This window comes from Hakea prostrata, chromosome 4, assembly GCF_041222555.1.
Source record: "Hakea prostrata isolate BN-2017 chromosome 4, UWA_Hpros_2, whole genome shotgun sequence".
In the NCBI taxonomy this organism is placed as follows: domain Eukaryota; kingdom Viridiplantae; phylum Streptophyta; class Magnoliopsida; order Proteales; family Proteaceae; genus Hakea; species Hakea prostrata.
The window spans coordinates 16,305,413-16,320,970 of NC_142603.1; the positions used below are offsets into that span (position 1 = coordinate 16,305,413).

The following is a 15,558-nucleotide window of genomic DNA, read 5'->3' on the forward strand; positions in this document are numbered from 1 at the left end:
TTCTCTTCCCTTTCTATAAGTGTGGGTAAAGGAAAATTTGGAAAGAAAAAAAAAATTCTCGACAATTAGGTACTCTTTTTCTTTCTCAAATTATTTATCGTTTTTCTTTTTCTTTTTATTTGATTTTATATTCCCTGTTTCTTTATTTCTTCTACCATTTTTGTTATTTGATTTTATATTATGAATAAAATATCTATAGTTAGTAAGGTAACTAATTATCATTAGTTTGTATTTCTTATCTAAAAAAAAATTTGTTTGCATCTCCTACCTAATAAAATTTTAGTTTGCATCTCACTTTATAGGGTTGAAGTCATGTGGGTTTTTTTTTAATTTATTTAATATACCTCTATTTTGAAAAAAAAAATATTATTATCAATAATTTTTTTTTTCAAATATATGTGGGCCATTTTTGAAGCTAAGAAAGATATTTGGAGTTTGCACATTGGAGAATCTTGATTCGCCCGTAATGAAAGATCTCATCCATTGTAGAAGTGAAGATGAGGTTGCTTGCATTTTTACAAAGTCTCTCAAGTTGGCTGCATTTTTTAAGCTAAGAAAGATGTTTGGAGTTTGCACATTGGAGAATCCATATTAAGCTGATAATTTGAAAAAATTTCAGTTTAATGTAGGGATTGTTGGAATCAAATTTAGTAGTGACTCGCATTTCTGACTCTATTTGACCGGGTAGGATTAAGTCCAAGTAATTCGACTCTAAGATGATTGATTGAGTCCAAATTGTTCCTATGTTTGGAGTCATACATTAACTGCAAGTTGAAAATAAATGTACAAATATGCATTCTAAGGGTCAGGTAATTTAAAAAAATGCTTCTTATCGGAAGGGTCTACTCTATTTCTCAGTTGGTATGCTTAAAACTTCAGATATGTGGTGTTGTTTTTTCCCCTCCCTTTTGTGGTAGTTGTTCTATCTTTGATGCCTGGTCAGGACATCCATTTATTATGTCTTCTTATAGCTATTCTAACTTTCAGTACAATGATACTTGCTATAAAGACATCAAATCTCTGGTTCAAAGCAGCAAATTTTATTGTGTCTCCATTATTGAATCATTATAACAATTTGAACAATTTCTTATTTTTACAAGATTTTAAATTAGTATGTTAAGGCATGTGGGGAGGCACATTTACAACATCGCCTAGGTGAAGTCCATTCGGTTGACTAACCAGGATATCATTGACTCATCAGTATGATTTTTTTAGATATCAATTCTATGGGAAGAGGGAGGGTTGAACCTAAGACCTCCTTGTGGGGTGTTACACTCCACCCGTGTCTACCAAGTGCAGTTGTTTACAACATTATATGTAGTGTATGGTTGATGATGGATTTGGCATTTGTTGGTCATATTTGTTTAGTTGCATGTTGGTATTTTTCATAAACTGCCTGGTAAACATTGTGGATCATAGTGAATTTTTCATAACTATTCGCGATTGATTAAGGAATACATATCCTCTTTTTTTGGGGATGAAGAAAAACCTCATTACCCAAAGGAAGAGGAAGAGGGGGTGGGGGGAAGAGTACAACAAGAGAGCAAAGGTTTGAGGAATGCATAGTTCTCATCCTAGATTTGATTAGCAGTGCCAAAAAAAACTTATATAATTGGAAAAAGCAGAAAAAGCATGGTGTTCACAAAAATACTGTCTTGTGTCATAGTTGTGCAAAATATACTCAACTACTGAGAACTAGGAAAGAAGAAAAAATTATGCATGTGAACATAAAATTTTCAGAGATACAGAACAGGACTCAAATCCAAGCCAAGGTCCTCTGAGAAAGGCCACAGACAAAATGATGAGAGACATTTTTTTTTTGCACAGGAGGAGACATGGGGGGGGGGGTTGGGAAGTTGGTTTTGACGCTTTAAAGAGAAGAAAGGATTTCAGGAGAGTTGATGCAGAGAGTTAATCATTAAATGGGAACATCTCATGTTGATATGGTTATCTGTATCCAGTTGGGAAGAAAACCCACTTGGTTCTCTTTTTCTATGGCCAAGTGACTTAGGTATATATGAGTTAAGCATAGTAGCATGCCACCCTCTGCTTCTAAAATTTTAGAAGCTCGGTTTTCCAAGGAGCAGACATGAATCCAACAGGATGAGTTAGTTTGAAATCCATACTGCCCAAAGCTAAAGAAGCTATAAGCTAACACCTTTCCTATGTCCTGGCTTTCATGTGGGTGTCCTTAAATAATCCAAAATGACATTTTCCCTTGCACCAACAGTGCAATCACAGGTTCGGAAACTCCATTTAGGATTACTATGGGCCCACTGATGTTGTTCTGAATTGGTAGGAGACCAACTAGAGGCCAAATTTCAGTCTCTATTATGAACAGGTAGGTTCAAATAGGCCAAAATTAGAGCTCGGGTTGGTAAGACCTAGGGTTTGAGGGTGGGTTATGTCGAATGAGTGTAGGGAGCCTAATAGTATTTGTTTTGTGATATTTTGATGGTGGCAAGTAGCTGGAATTCATTTGATGGCCACTTAGGGATACGGAAAGAGAATAGTGGAAATTATAGGGTTTGGCTGATTAGAATTCAACCGAAGTCAAATGGTTTGTTACAAGTGTTTGGGTTGTATTCAATCAGATTTTTGGATAATTCTGACAGTTGGTTTAGTCTATGGGGATGGGTTTGTGGATGTTGTTAAGAGATGGTGGTAAAGTAAGGTTTGCTGGTTTAGAGGATTAGAAGTTGAAGGCTTGGGGTGGGCATGCAACAATTAAACCGTTGTTGCCGTTTGTAGTTTGCAACAGCTTGTTTTAGTGGAGAACATGAATGAAAATCAAATCTTGCTTAAGAGCTTGAAGGAGATCTTAAGAAACTTGAAGAATAGCTTCAATAGAACCTCCTGGGCTTCATACTGCAAGGTGTGCATATCACATCCACCACTAAGCCCCCTGGATCTAGTTCCACAGCTTCTCAACAGGATCAGGGGCCTTCTAGGTCTAAGTGCAAAGGGAAGGCTCCCATGACCAGCATTGGACCTAATGCATGCTACTGTTGTCATGAAAAGGACCATTATGCTAAAGAATGGTCAAACAAGAAGAAAAATCATGCTTTCTATTCAATTTTACCCCCTCCATTTTATTACCTAGGAGTATATATGATAAAGAGGTTCAACCATTTAAAGAAACGCTCTAAACTAGGAAGTCGCTCACACAGGGAAAGTACTCTTCAATCATATAAACCTCTCACCGTTACTCTTACGGAATGCATTGATGATCAAGAACATATTCTGGACTCTGGAAAACGTTGTTTGGTAAGCATTTCATTCTCAAATCCATGGAACAAAGCCAGCATTGCAATTGCAGGGATCTTAATACTGGGAACGCAAATTCATTAGTACCTGCAATCCCCAGTCGAGCAGATTCTAGATGATTCAACTGCTAGGGTACTATACCTTTTGCTTCTTGTTATGGATATTTTATAATAGACCTATCTAGGTCAACCAAAGAAGAGCCGGACCAATCAAACCTTGGTCAGACCACTAATAAGACGAAGGCACTAAACAAGGTGTACAATTTGAATCATATTCAACCTCCTTAAAGATAGGTATAAGGATTCCGATCAAGTCGGGTATTTTGAAATATTCTTAGAGTCCAGGTTGGACTCCACAACTACAATCCAAGTAATACTCTCTTGGCAGATAATATTCCTCTCTCCAGGAAGTTAGCAACAATTAAAAAGTTCCAATCGAACTCCATTACTGCACAGTTAAGGTAACCTCTTCTACAATTTAAAAATACTCACACCTTCATCATTATCAGGTACGCACTATTAGGTTACTCTCTCTAGCATTGAGAGCTCTTCAAACTGTTTTCTTCTCCTATAGCTATGAGCTTCTATTAACTCGATCATCGGAGACGTTCCTCGCAAACTATTGGGCACAAATATCGGACTATCATACTGATCAAGGACACCCTGCACGGGAGTAATGTAATCCCTCAGGTTGAACACAGTGTCCTCGACTCCAATGGACTGAGGGGCTTATGTTAATGACTAAAGTAGTCATTCTTCCCTGACCAGTCCGACCAGTGGGTTTAATACAGTTGTCTCGACCATAGTGATAATGGCCAGTCCGACCATCGTGTTAAGGGAACCCGATCAAGGTAAACTTCTATCATCTGTCAACTACCCAAAAGAATAAGTCAGATAAATAACTCTTCCTAGAGTTACTTTCCTAATACAACTTTTCCTAGAGTTATACTCCGAATCTAACTTTGTTATCTTACACTATATAAATACCACAAGCTGGCATAAGAAATTAAGTATTCATATTTTGTGTGATCAATTACTTGAATTCTCTATTGTGTAGTTGTGATCATATCTCATTAGTACTAACTTGCTCGTTGGAGACGTACCTCGACCCCTAAGGTCGAGCACGTGTTTTCCAGGAACTTGACAAGGAAGGACGAGTAGGATTCCGTGCCAACAATTCTTCTTTGGGGTTGATCGGGGAAATTTTGCAGGTTTTTTTTTTTTTTTGGGTTGGGGGGGGGGTTAAAGAAATGTTGCAGTTCACAACTACATAGAATGAAGCATCAAATTCATTTAACATCAAATTCAACAAATCAATCTTGAGTGAAAATCAAAATTACCTTTGAAATATGCTTATAGGTTACATCTTCTATTTAATTTGTTGTCCACAGGCGCAGCCGGTGGATCTTAGCCGCTGTCTGATGTGGGAATTTGAAACTTGTTCCATCTTGCTCTGCCTAATGTCACGGAGAACATCCCTCACCCACTCCCCAAAAAAGGTAGCATTATGGCCAATCTTGCCAGCCTTGTAGATGGACATGCAGCGGCGATCATCTTCAGGGTAGGGGCACTCATCACCGTTGGGGTCCCTCCATGCACCCCTGTGCCTCATCCCTGACCAGCTTGCTATCCAGTGGTATACATACTGCCCCACACCAGCTAGTTTCAGCCACCCTTTGGGGAAGAACTCCATTACACTGCTGTTCCTATCCATGAAAAACATGTTTGTCAACTGGGCTCCGTGTGGAGACACCAATATGTCTGTAGAACTCATCAATCTCACCTGAAGACAATACGAAATTGAATCCTCAGTGATTTGCATGTCCAATAAATGTGAAACGATGTTATTTACAAATGGTTCAATACGCAATTAAAAACAAACATTGAAGATCCGCACCTGGTCGCAAAAGCTGAGATTATTGGAATAAGCAACACTGACCCTGCAACCTTCCACCTTGAGACATTCTCCCTGGAAGATCTCAATCACAGCAGAATCATTCCTAAAAGATCTTGCTCCGGTCCTCATGAACAGTGTCAGCCCAATAACGGGCACTCCCTTCTCATTAACTTCTGCAATCCTACCCTCGAGGCTCACATTACAGGACACCCTTGCTTTACACCTCAACAAATCATAAGCCTCCATCCTCCTCTGCCTAGACATCCCACCCTCATTGTGCCTCATCACAACTGCCTCTTCAAAGCAAGCAGGCCCTTCGATCCCATCAAAACCTTCAATGTTAAGGGCGCTGCCAAAGGTGGCTTCCATAAGGTTATCCAACCAAGAACCCATCCTAGTCCTCAGCTCACCCCAGTGATACAGAATCCAACGGTTGGGGACTCTGCAAGAACCAAACGTCCTGTGCCACGCCACAAACGGAACCATAGCTGATAAGCCATGCCATATGTTGTCATAGTTGTAATGGTTGTAAGAGACAAAGGTGATGCCCTTTAAGAGAGTGGCCTTGTGGGGTAGTGCTTCTGGCCATGCCAAGGCATAGGAATTCCATGACCCATCGTGTGTATCGTGACCCAGTATGCAGAGTAGTCTACCTTTAGACGCCTCAGATGGGAAGTGCTGGTACTGAACCTCGTCTTCCTCGTGAGTATCATACATGGAACTCATGAACCATGTGTGACCTTGTAAGGCAGTGTCTGAGTACCTCAGATCCTTTAGCGGGAGGAAAGTGACTGAGTCACGTAACTTGGTGGTCATGGCTCTGACCTCGAGCGAGCAGTTGGTGAAGTAACCAGTAGAGTTGATGACGTTTTCCCATTTGCGTAGAAAAGCCCATGATGAAGAAGATGATGGGGAAGAGTGTATGGATTGTATTAAAGTATGGGTTTGAAGCGAAAAAAAGATAATGCAACAGGTGACGAGAATGATTAGAGAGAGCTTAGGTGAGTAGAAAGAAATTGAAGAGGATCTGCGTTGTTTGAAGGGCTTTTTGAGGTAATTATGATCAGTCTCTGTGAGCTCGTTCTTGGTCATGGCGGAAAAAGAACAAGTCATGGGGGAAGAAGGATGTATGTTTGTGTGCGCCTGGTTTTGACGCCTTAAACTGTGGTGGTCTGCTATGTTGTCTCCTTGTGGATGTGAACCTTGTGAGGAAAATCTTGTTGAGGTATTTAAGTAACAAATCATCCTCTGAATCAGATTCCGGGGCTGACTCATGGTTTTGACTTTTTCACTAAAGAGAGACTGTAGAATCAATTACAGCGGAACCTCAGCATCCGGGTGTGCATGGCTACCAATAAAGTTAAAAAAGCTTTTTAAGCAAAAAGAAGTTGGTTTTTCAAAGAACCCTTCTCTTTCGCCTGAAGACATGAAAGCTCCACCTCCTCACCTGTCTGTACTCCCGGGGGTGGATGATGGATTGAGCTTTATGTGCAGGACACGTTCAGCGGAAATTACAGTCGTCAGACTGAGATTTCGATATTTTCCTCTTGTTTTTTGATGGTCGAAATCGAAAAATCTCATCTCGATCCAATGACTGCACTTTTTGAATTTGAACAATCCTGAGCATTTATTTTACATGAATGAAGCAAATGAGATAAGTGCATGTGAACTTTACGTTTACTTAACTGCTTATAGGATTTTCTTTTCTTTACTGTCGATCTGGTTTTTGAAATGACCAATGGGGATATGAAACCTCACATGTACAATCACGAAGATTGTTAATTGTTCGAGTGACATATAAGTAAGTAAGGCTCTTTTTTATGGGTAGAAGTCGTCTGCTGCCTAACTTCCAGCGGCCATGGGCGCCACGTGTCAGCGGGTGAGATTTCAGCCGCTGACCCTTAATGGCTGGTTTAGGTCGGTTAAATGAAAAAATTATCATTGGACCGGTTTGGTTGGGTCTATTGTTTCTTAAAATTTTTAAAATAAAATAAAATATAAAACCTAAACCAGGGTTTCTATTCATTCGAACGGAACGGAAGTAAAAAATCGAACTTTCGGAATCGTCTTCTCCGGTCCTTCTACGTTGAACGACTGAGACCAAGATGACACAAAGATATTTCTCCGTTGAACGACTAGATGGCCGCTGGAAGTTAGGTCGTAGACGATTTCTACCCCTCTTTTATATCAATTATCATTTTCAATTTTGAAATTTTTTAATATTTTAAAATTTTTAGTATTTATTATCAATTTTATTTTTATTTAAAATAACAGAAAAGCCTCCAAAATCTATTATAGGCTTTTTGTCTATTATGAATTATGGTGAGAATTTCATTCTTTACATTTATACAAAAGTTTATTTAAAATTTTATAATATAAATTTTTAATACATATTCTTTTGTAAAAAACCACACTTTTTTTTTTCTTTCTCTTTTTTCACTTAATTTTTTTATTTTGATATACCAAACTTATTTTTGACAAATTTCACCAACCATTTTTCATTCTGGTAGAAAGAACTGAAGAAAAAAGAGCCTAAATAGGTTCTCCATTTCTAATTTAGGTAGCCCTCCATTTTTCTTACAAACAAGATTGGGTAACTACTTAGGAAGAGTTCATCACTCAACAGTGGCTGCAACTTTGTGATTGGTTCCTACTAGCTACTGAATCTTTTCCCCTTCTTGCCAGTGGCGCAAAATCCATGCCATGACTTCAGGTCTAATCAGAGTAAGCGTATTCAATTGCTACTGTTGAAAGCTAAGAAGACAAAACCCTACCATTTGAGAATACACGATGTAAATATCATGAAGGGGAGGAAAGGAGTAGACTGCATAAGAGAACTAATTTAGAGTGCAATTTCAGCAATGCCATCATGATTGTCTTCGTGAAATGCAAGTAAAATGAACCTTTTCATCAATCCTTTCAACGTTATTAATTTTGAACCTCTCAAGTCTCTAGGATTCCACCTGTGTGGCCGGAGAAACATCCCCTGAATTCAGGGCATTTCATTCACCGTGTAGGATAGGGATTTTGGGAATGCAAGGCAAAGAAAGTGGATTTGCCTAACTTCATGATCCAAGGACCACATGCCTTAACGCTCCGTCTGTTTATAAGGATGAAAATGATCTACCCATCCTCATTGAAGAAAACAACCTCACAAAAGGTTTTTGTGTGTGTGTGTCCAAATTTGTGAGCTTTTGGAGACAAATTATCAGATTGCAGATCCAAGAATCAAAATCAACAACCTTGACCTTATACACAACTAATGTGGTCGATAATATGAAACCAAAGGTAGCTGAGTTAAAAACCGGGAAACAGAAAATTGTATCCGGAGGAATGACCTTAGGCCAAGGACACTGTTTAACTAAAACTGCATTAACTAATCCAATTGGCGGGCAGTGAGCTAAACAAGAGCCTGCCATTCTATTTACAAGTTCAATATATACATCATCAGTTTGCTCAGCTTCTAAGGTCAGGCTGAAGGAATACATGAGACAATAAAAGAAAGAGACAAAATTCATGTTTCGCATAGATTATTTTCATCAAACAAAGACAAAACGAAGAACCAGTCACCATCGATTCCAGTAAGAGTTAAATCATGATGAATTTTTGCAGTGCAAGTCAGTGGATCAAAGCTAGGTAATCTTCAGTGGATCAAAGCTACGTAATCTTCCAGTTCCTCGAAGGGTAGTGAAATTAGCTGTTATGTTGCAGACTCAAAAAGCTAAAGCTGTACACAGGTTGTTAGCCTTCATGTTAGAGGAATGTTCCTGCTGGATAGGAAGGGCAGGGCCACATAATCTGCTTCGCTTTGGTTCAGAAATCGTCACACGTGAAATTGCCATTGCAAGTGCATCAATGAAACTACAGTCATCCTTAGCCTCCGTCCTCCCATCTGTACCATCCAATGATAAAACCAGACTTGAGTTGAAATTGACGCTTCCGCTGCCAATCCTAAACTTCTCCGACACTTCTCTGCGAACAACATTGAGTTGGCAAGAGAAAGCTCCTTCATGATGTCTAACCTTTGTCTTCATTGTTGGTGCCTTCAATGTACACTCTGTGTTTAACAAGATCCACGGGTGTCCTGAAATGAAAACCACTGTGTTAAACAAAATGATGTAGAAAGAAACTTCACTTCTGCTATAAAAAGAAAATCAACAAGGTGATAATAGGATACAAGAGAGAAACTAAAACATCGAGGAAACATAACCATACTTAGTATTTCATCCGCAGTTATCCTTGCAGAAACATCCCTTCTCAACATTCTCCTGATTAGATCCCTAGCAGGTTGAGATATGGATTCCCACACCCCACCATTGAAGTCAAGAGTAACATTCTTGATTGCCTCAAAAATTGCTTCTTGAGAGTCTCCATGGAATGGGAGGGTGCCCGCCAAGAGAGCATGTAGAAGAACACCAGCACCCCAGATATCAACCTTTTCTGAATAATCCCCCAGCAGAACTTCTGGGGCAACATAGGCTGGGCTACCAGCTATGCCAGACAATCTTTGACCTGTCAAAAACAATTATTATCAAGTAAGAACTCAATACAACCCAAATTGGACCATATGAAATTCACAAAGTTAAATGTCTCATACAAATTTCTGAAAGCTAACTGCTTCTGTTACTGAGTTCTATAGCTGCAGATTATACAGTCCAATGTTAACCATGCAACAGATCTAGTTAACATCAGAATTCTGTATATGAAACTTCTTACCCCTACATTCTTGTCAACCAAACAAAAAAATCATATTCACTACATTAATTGTCAAGTTCAAAAATATATCTTGATTACATTCCCAAAACTATCAAAACAATCACCAACGAGACTAATTTCTGCAAGTAATGTGGATTCAGTTCTGCTTTCCTGAGTGGATTCTCAGGTTCAGTTAGATGGCTTCTCATGGGTGGCTATTGGTGGATTCCAACACCACAGCAGATGGGACCCTGAACTTTTGTCGCGTACACTTTGTATCTTAATCTCTTAATAAACTAAAGTCAGATTATCCATTCACTTTAAATACAGGCACCCAAGTTTTCCCATAGTATTCAGGTTTCTCTATTTTCAGCATTTCAATGCATATTGGTCTAAATTGATTCAAATTTCATATACTATTTCTGCCCACATCTTCTCTAAGGTTCTTATTTTGTTTTATATAAAGAAACATGGTCTACAAACTACAATGATAGTTATCCTACTGCATTCCAAGCAGCGATAGAACATCACTTTGATTCTTTAATTCTCAGAATTTTCTGTCCTGAACTATAAACAACTTCATCTGCTTACCTGTTATTCTCTCCATACGAGTCTCTGCTGGGTTTTCTGGTTTGAGATTACATTACGATCACACTATTATTTTTCATTAAGCATTAGCTACCACCATGTCTGTGCCTTTTTAATGTAAAGAAAACAAAACTCATATGAAAGTCCATCATTGAATGACAACACAGAAAACAACTCCATACTATTACACTAACAACTTCTAGTCTACAACCAAAACAGCACAGACCCTCAGCCAAAAAAATTATCTGAAAGGGGAAAAAAAACAAATCACTAAGTTAAATCTCAAAACTCAATAGATTCATCTCAGTTGCAACATAAAAACACAACTTCAAATTTTTTTTTTCTTTTTTGACAATCAGTATAGTACATAGGAAGACACCATCCTCAACAATTTGGTGAACTATATCTTTTATTATAGGAGGATGAGGAATCTTAATTTCAGTATGTTCTAAAGAGTTACTAGGGGGTAAAGATTTACCTATGCTACACCCCCTAACTTTATTGATTTTTGTTCAACCTGGAACCTAGATATCGTTGGAACCAGTCCTACTTCACCAAAACCAGATAACCAGAAACAATTATTAAATAATTCTCCAAGAAATACAAAACGCATCCCTAATAGTATTAAAGTTTCCAAACCCATTCTGCAAGCATCAATAGTAAACTAACAAACCTAAGAATACATGGTCCAAAAGCCTTAAAAAGCGCAATTCATGGTTACTTTGCAGACACCCACTCAGTAGAAGTAAAGCGCACTCAACATGCATCCCAGATATGATATCAGTTAGTAAATTACCATTGCAAAACCTCATGGCCAACCCAAAGTCTGCAAGTTTCATCTTCCCTGCAGTCGTAAGCAAAATATTCTCAGGCTTGATGTCACGGTGAACAACCCCCATTTCATGACAATATTTGATGACTAAGATTAGTTCCCTGAGCAAGTCAGCAGCATGGTGCTCTGAGTATTGGCCCACCCTAACCATTTGGTCTAGCAATCGTCCACCAGAGCACAACTCCATCACAAGATGGAAACAGTCACAATCTTCATACACTGCCTTCAAGGCCACAACACCAGGATGACCAGAGAGGTGTTGCATGATTTCCACCTCCCGATGTACAATCTCCTCCCCTTTAGGCAAAGTTTTGCAGGCGAATTCCACTCCTGTTGCCTTACTCCGACACAGCCGAACAGACCCAAATTTACCTCGACCGATTGCGTCACCTAAAATATACTCCTGGTCGATCTTCTTCTTCCTACCTAACTGAGTAGCAGCATCAATGCAACCGATCTTTCTTTTGTGGCCTCTTCCATGTGGATTAGAAGAAGAGCTACCGCAAGCAGGGGCAGTGACAACACCAATTAGTCTACTATTACAAGAGCCAACGGCTTCTGTCGCCACCTGTTCCTTCAACTTCTTCTTTCGCCTAGAGTAATCTTCCAGCGAAAAATGAGAGCCAGCGATCGACAACGAAGCCGGAGGTTGACGACTGAGTTGCAAAATTTCTGGTAAATCTGAAGAAGTAAACTGCGTTTCACTTCCTTTCCTCTTCTTCCTTAACAGCTCCATCGCACATATGCGACGCAGAGAGTACCGAGTTGAAAGAAAAACTAAAACGGATTGCCCAAGAAAATGACCTAGTTAGATTCTTCTTGCGCTGAAAATTAATAGCTTCTAACCCTAACCTAGTAACTGCTTAGTAACACTATACTGAAACTAAAGTAAACAACGGCCCCTCGAAACATCCGTCTCCCAAACAAAATCTGCAAGACAATCAATGAGAAAATTTCACTGGGAGAATCTCCAAATGCATAGTCATCTCCAATCAAACCCCTCCCCTTCCAAAAGAAATAATCAAAATTGATTAGGGCACTTAAGAAACCTTAGAACACGAGTCTCTTGTTCTTCTTCTTCCGACACCTTTGAAGCAGCAATCCATCGTCCAAATCTGATATGATGCACGGCCAAACCCTAAACAAAACACAAATCGTTCAAGATCGTCACAGAACAGGAGACGGGAGAAAACCTAAAATCAACAAAAGCAGAAACCCTAGAAATTTAACCATAACTCTATGCTTTATAGATCGAGATGAATTGCAAGCTTAATTACCTTCATTTACGGGAAAATCACTAAATCCTGAGATTTCTAGGAATTATTGGTGGCGAACCGACGGTGGAGTCCTATTGGGAATCGGAAGAGCGAAGAGCAGAGAAAGAAAAGAAAAGGGGAGCAAAGACTCTCCGTCGTGTAACTCATAAGAGTTGGAAAGTAGTATTGACAGGATGGTAGGGCCACCGACAGGACACGTGCCTTGTACAACAATTTTGTGATCTAACAGCCTGTATTTTGCGAGAAACAATTATCAACGTGTGATTGGAATAATGTTTGGTAAGAACGTTTTTACCGTTGGATTGGATCTATTGAGTAGTCTGGCAGTAAAAACAACGACTTTTACGCGCGTGAATAGAACGCCATCGAATCTGGACCGTTGAGGGGATAACTTGATGATATCTTCCTGGTAGTTGGATTAGAATTCAGTGGAGTTTGGTAACGGTAGGTAACTTGAAGTTTGTTACACACTTCCATGAAAACTGATTTTTTTTTTTTTGTTAATTGTTAATTCCAGTATTTTTTTATTTTTTTTGGTAAATTCCAGTATTATTATATGGCGCAATTTTCGACATTTTCAAAGTACTAGGTGGGAAGTTTAATCAATTTAGTTAATTAAAGATCACGGAAAAATCTACCAAAAAAAAGAAGAAGAAGAAAAAAAAAATAGATCACGGCAAAACTGAGTGTGTCAGCTGGAGTCCAGAGCCCTCGCGGCTTGTGTAAGTTGAAAAAGTAATCAATTAATAGAATTTTCTCTCTTTCATTAAAAAAAGGGGGAAAATAATTAATCGGCATTTTTCCCCATAAAATCTATAAAGCCAGTAAATTTTAATATTCGAAAATAATTAAATACGCAGCCTTCCAAAATGGAATTGAAAAACCTACTTTTCTAATTTTTTTTTCTTTCTTTCTGGAGCTGAAGCGCTAGATCTAGATTACGAATCCGATCCTCACCCCATCGGGAGAGCATTCTGTGCTCCCCAATTGATTCCGACCACACAAAACAGTAGGACCCACGGATAAAATTTTAAACATTTTTTTGTTTTTTCCAAAAAGTGTGATTGATTCCCGACCACATAAAACAGTAAGACCCACGGATAAAATTTTAAACATTTTTTTGTTTTTTCCAAAAAGTGTTTTATTCCCGACCACATAAAACAGTAAGACCCACGGATTTAACATTTTTTGTTTTTCGTGTGTTTGTGTCGGGAACCCGTGAGGAAGCTGATCCGGACTCCTAGATTACATGCACCTCAATTAAACTTCTAAAAACTTATTGCGGGTGCTTTAAAAAAAAAAACTTGGTGAGTTTGGCAAATTTTTATTGGAGTCAAAGAGGGGAGGAAGAAAAGTTACATTGGATTTTCCGGATGATACTTTGTAGGTTCAAGGATCAAGATGGGTTGGGCTTCAGAGATGCATCTCTTCATAATGGAGCCCTTTTATCTAAAGATGATTTAGCGTTTTTGGGCTTAGCCTAATTTTTCTAGGCCCTTTTTGTCAAATCACTTACTTTTCCAAGGGTAAATTTTTATAGGTCACTAAGGCGCGTGTTATGGATATTTTATAATAGACTTGTTTGGGTCAACTAAAGAAGAACTAGACTGATCAAACCTTGATCGGACCACAAATAAAACGAAGGCACTAAGCAAGGTATACAATTTGAATCGTATCCAACCTCCTTAAAGATAGGGATAAGGATTTTAATCAAGTCGGGTTACTCCTAGAATTCAGATCGGAATCCACAACTATAATCTAAGTAATACTGTCTTGGCGGATAAGATTCCTCTCCCCAAGAAGCTAGCAACAATTACAGAGTTCTATTTGAACTCCATTACTACACAATTAAAAGTAACTTCTCCTAAGATCTATAAATACCCTGAAAGACCATAACGGATCTGTTATAGTTTGAATTTGATTTTTGAATTCAACTTTTTGAAGAATTCAACTTTTTGAATTTAATTTTTGAATTCAAGTTTTTAAAAATTTGAATTCAAATTTGAATATTGTAAACGAATCTTGTACAACATTCATGTTTATTTATAAATACATAAAACTTACCTATCAAGGTAAGCAACATACTTATCAAAATTAGAGTTTTTCTTTATATTCTTTCATGGTATTAGATCTAAGGTTTTGAGATTTTTTTTTCTTCCCTTTCAAACTTTTCAATGGCAGTAGTTTTCTCGTGGAACCATAATGCAACCTCAACAGTAGGCATGCTTCCCCACAACAACAGATCCAACCACCTGTAATGCAGCCTCAGATCATTATAAATCAAGGTTATCCATGTCAGCCGCAGTCTGAGCCCAATTCTCAAGTTCTACATAGTAATTAATCACAAAACCAGTATGAGCCACCTGGTTTAATTATTCTTTTCATTTATGCAATTTTAATTCTTCTTCTAGTTTAAGCTTTACAATACTATAATAACCACAACCACAACAGAATACAATTGGTTTATGCAATAGACTATGTAGCAGCCACAACCACAACAAACAATGCAGCCACAACCACTACATACTTTGCAGCCACAACCACAACCTAATATATAGCCACAACCACAACCGATTATGCAGCCACAACCGATTATGCAGCCACAACCACAACCGATTATGCAACCAAAACCACAGCACCACTGGCTACAACAACAATAACCGCAATCTTCTCTATAGCAACAACAATACCAACAACAACGTGGACTATCATTTTGTTTGGTTCAGAATAACATCATAAAGTGTACTTTGTTTGGTCAGATGATCAAATTGCAGATGTGTTTACTAAGGGCTTAACATTACAAGCTTTTTGAGGGGATAAAATACCATAACGAATCTGTTATGGTTTGAATTTGATTTTTTATTCAAGTTTTTAAATTTGAATATTGTAAACGAATTTTGTACAACAGCCATGTTTATTTATAAATACATAAAACTTACTCATCAAGGTAAGTAACCTACTTATCAAAATTATATATTTTTTTTGCATTATTTCATACCCAAA

General features: G+C 38.3%; 2 protein-coding genes across 2 annotated transcripts; both read right to left on the reverse strand.

Moving 5' to 3' along the window:
- Nucleotides 1–4,612: 4,612 nt before the first annotated feature.
- Nucleotides 4,613–6,343, reverse strand: LOC149018184 (uncharacterized). The gene is made up of 2 exons (XM_089154300.1): nt 5,164–6,343; nt 4,613–5,049 (listed from the first exon to the last, which is right to left on the reverse strand). Exons 1-2 carry the CDS (start codon nt 6,274–6,276, stop codon nt 4,636–4,638), a joined length of 1,527 nt encoding a protein of 508 aa, XP_089010426.1. The 5' UTR covers nt 6,277–6,343; the 3' UTR covers nt 4,613–4,635.
- Nucleotides 6,344–8,136: 1,793 nt separating this feature from the next.
- PEPKR2 (phosphoenolpyruvate carboxylase-related kinase 2) lies at nt 8,137–12,680 on the reverse strand. The gene is made up of 5 exons (XM_089152501.1): nt 12,556–12,680; nt 12,328–12,416; nt 11,243–12,208; nt 9,379–9,675; nt 8,137–9,247 (listed from the first exon to the last, which is right to left on the reverse strand). The coding sequence occupies exons 3-5, from the start codon at nt 12,012–12,014 to the stop codon at nt 8,877–8,879; spliced, it is 1,440 nt and encodes a 479-aa protein (XP_089008627.1). The 5' UTR covers nt 12,015–12,208; nt 12,328–12,416; nt 12,556–12,680; the 3' UTR covers nt 8,137–8,876.
- Nucleotides 12,681–15,558: the final 2,878 nt, after the last annotated feature.

Coding starts and splice junctions, on each gene's coding strand:
- LOC149018184 (XM_089154300.1), bottom strand. CDS start 6,276: ATGACTTGTTCTTTTTCCGCCATGACCAAGAACGAGCTCACAGAGACT. Junction 5,050..5,163: donor ATCTCAGCTTTTGCGACCAG/GTGCGGATCTTC, acceptor TATTGTCTTCAG/GTGAGATTGATGAGTTCTAC.
- PEPKR2 (XM_089152501.1), bottom strand. CDS start 12,014: ATGGAGCTGTTAAGGAAGAAGAGGAAAGGAAGTGAAACGCAGTTTACT. Junction 9,676..11,242: donor GGCCATGAGGTTTTGCAATG/GTAATTTACTAA, acceptor TGTTTTTGACAG/GTCAAAGATTGTCTGGCATA. Junction 9,248..9,378: donor AACTGCGGATGAAATACTAA/GTATGGTTATGT, acceptor TTTTCATTTCAG/GACACCCGTGGATCTTGTTA.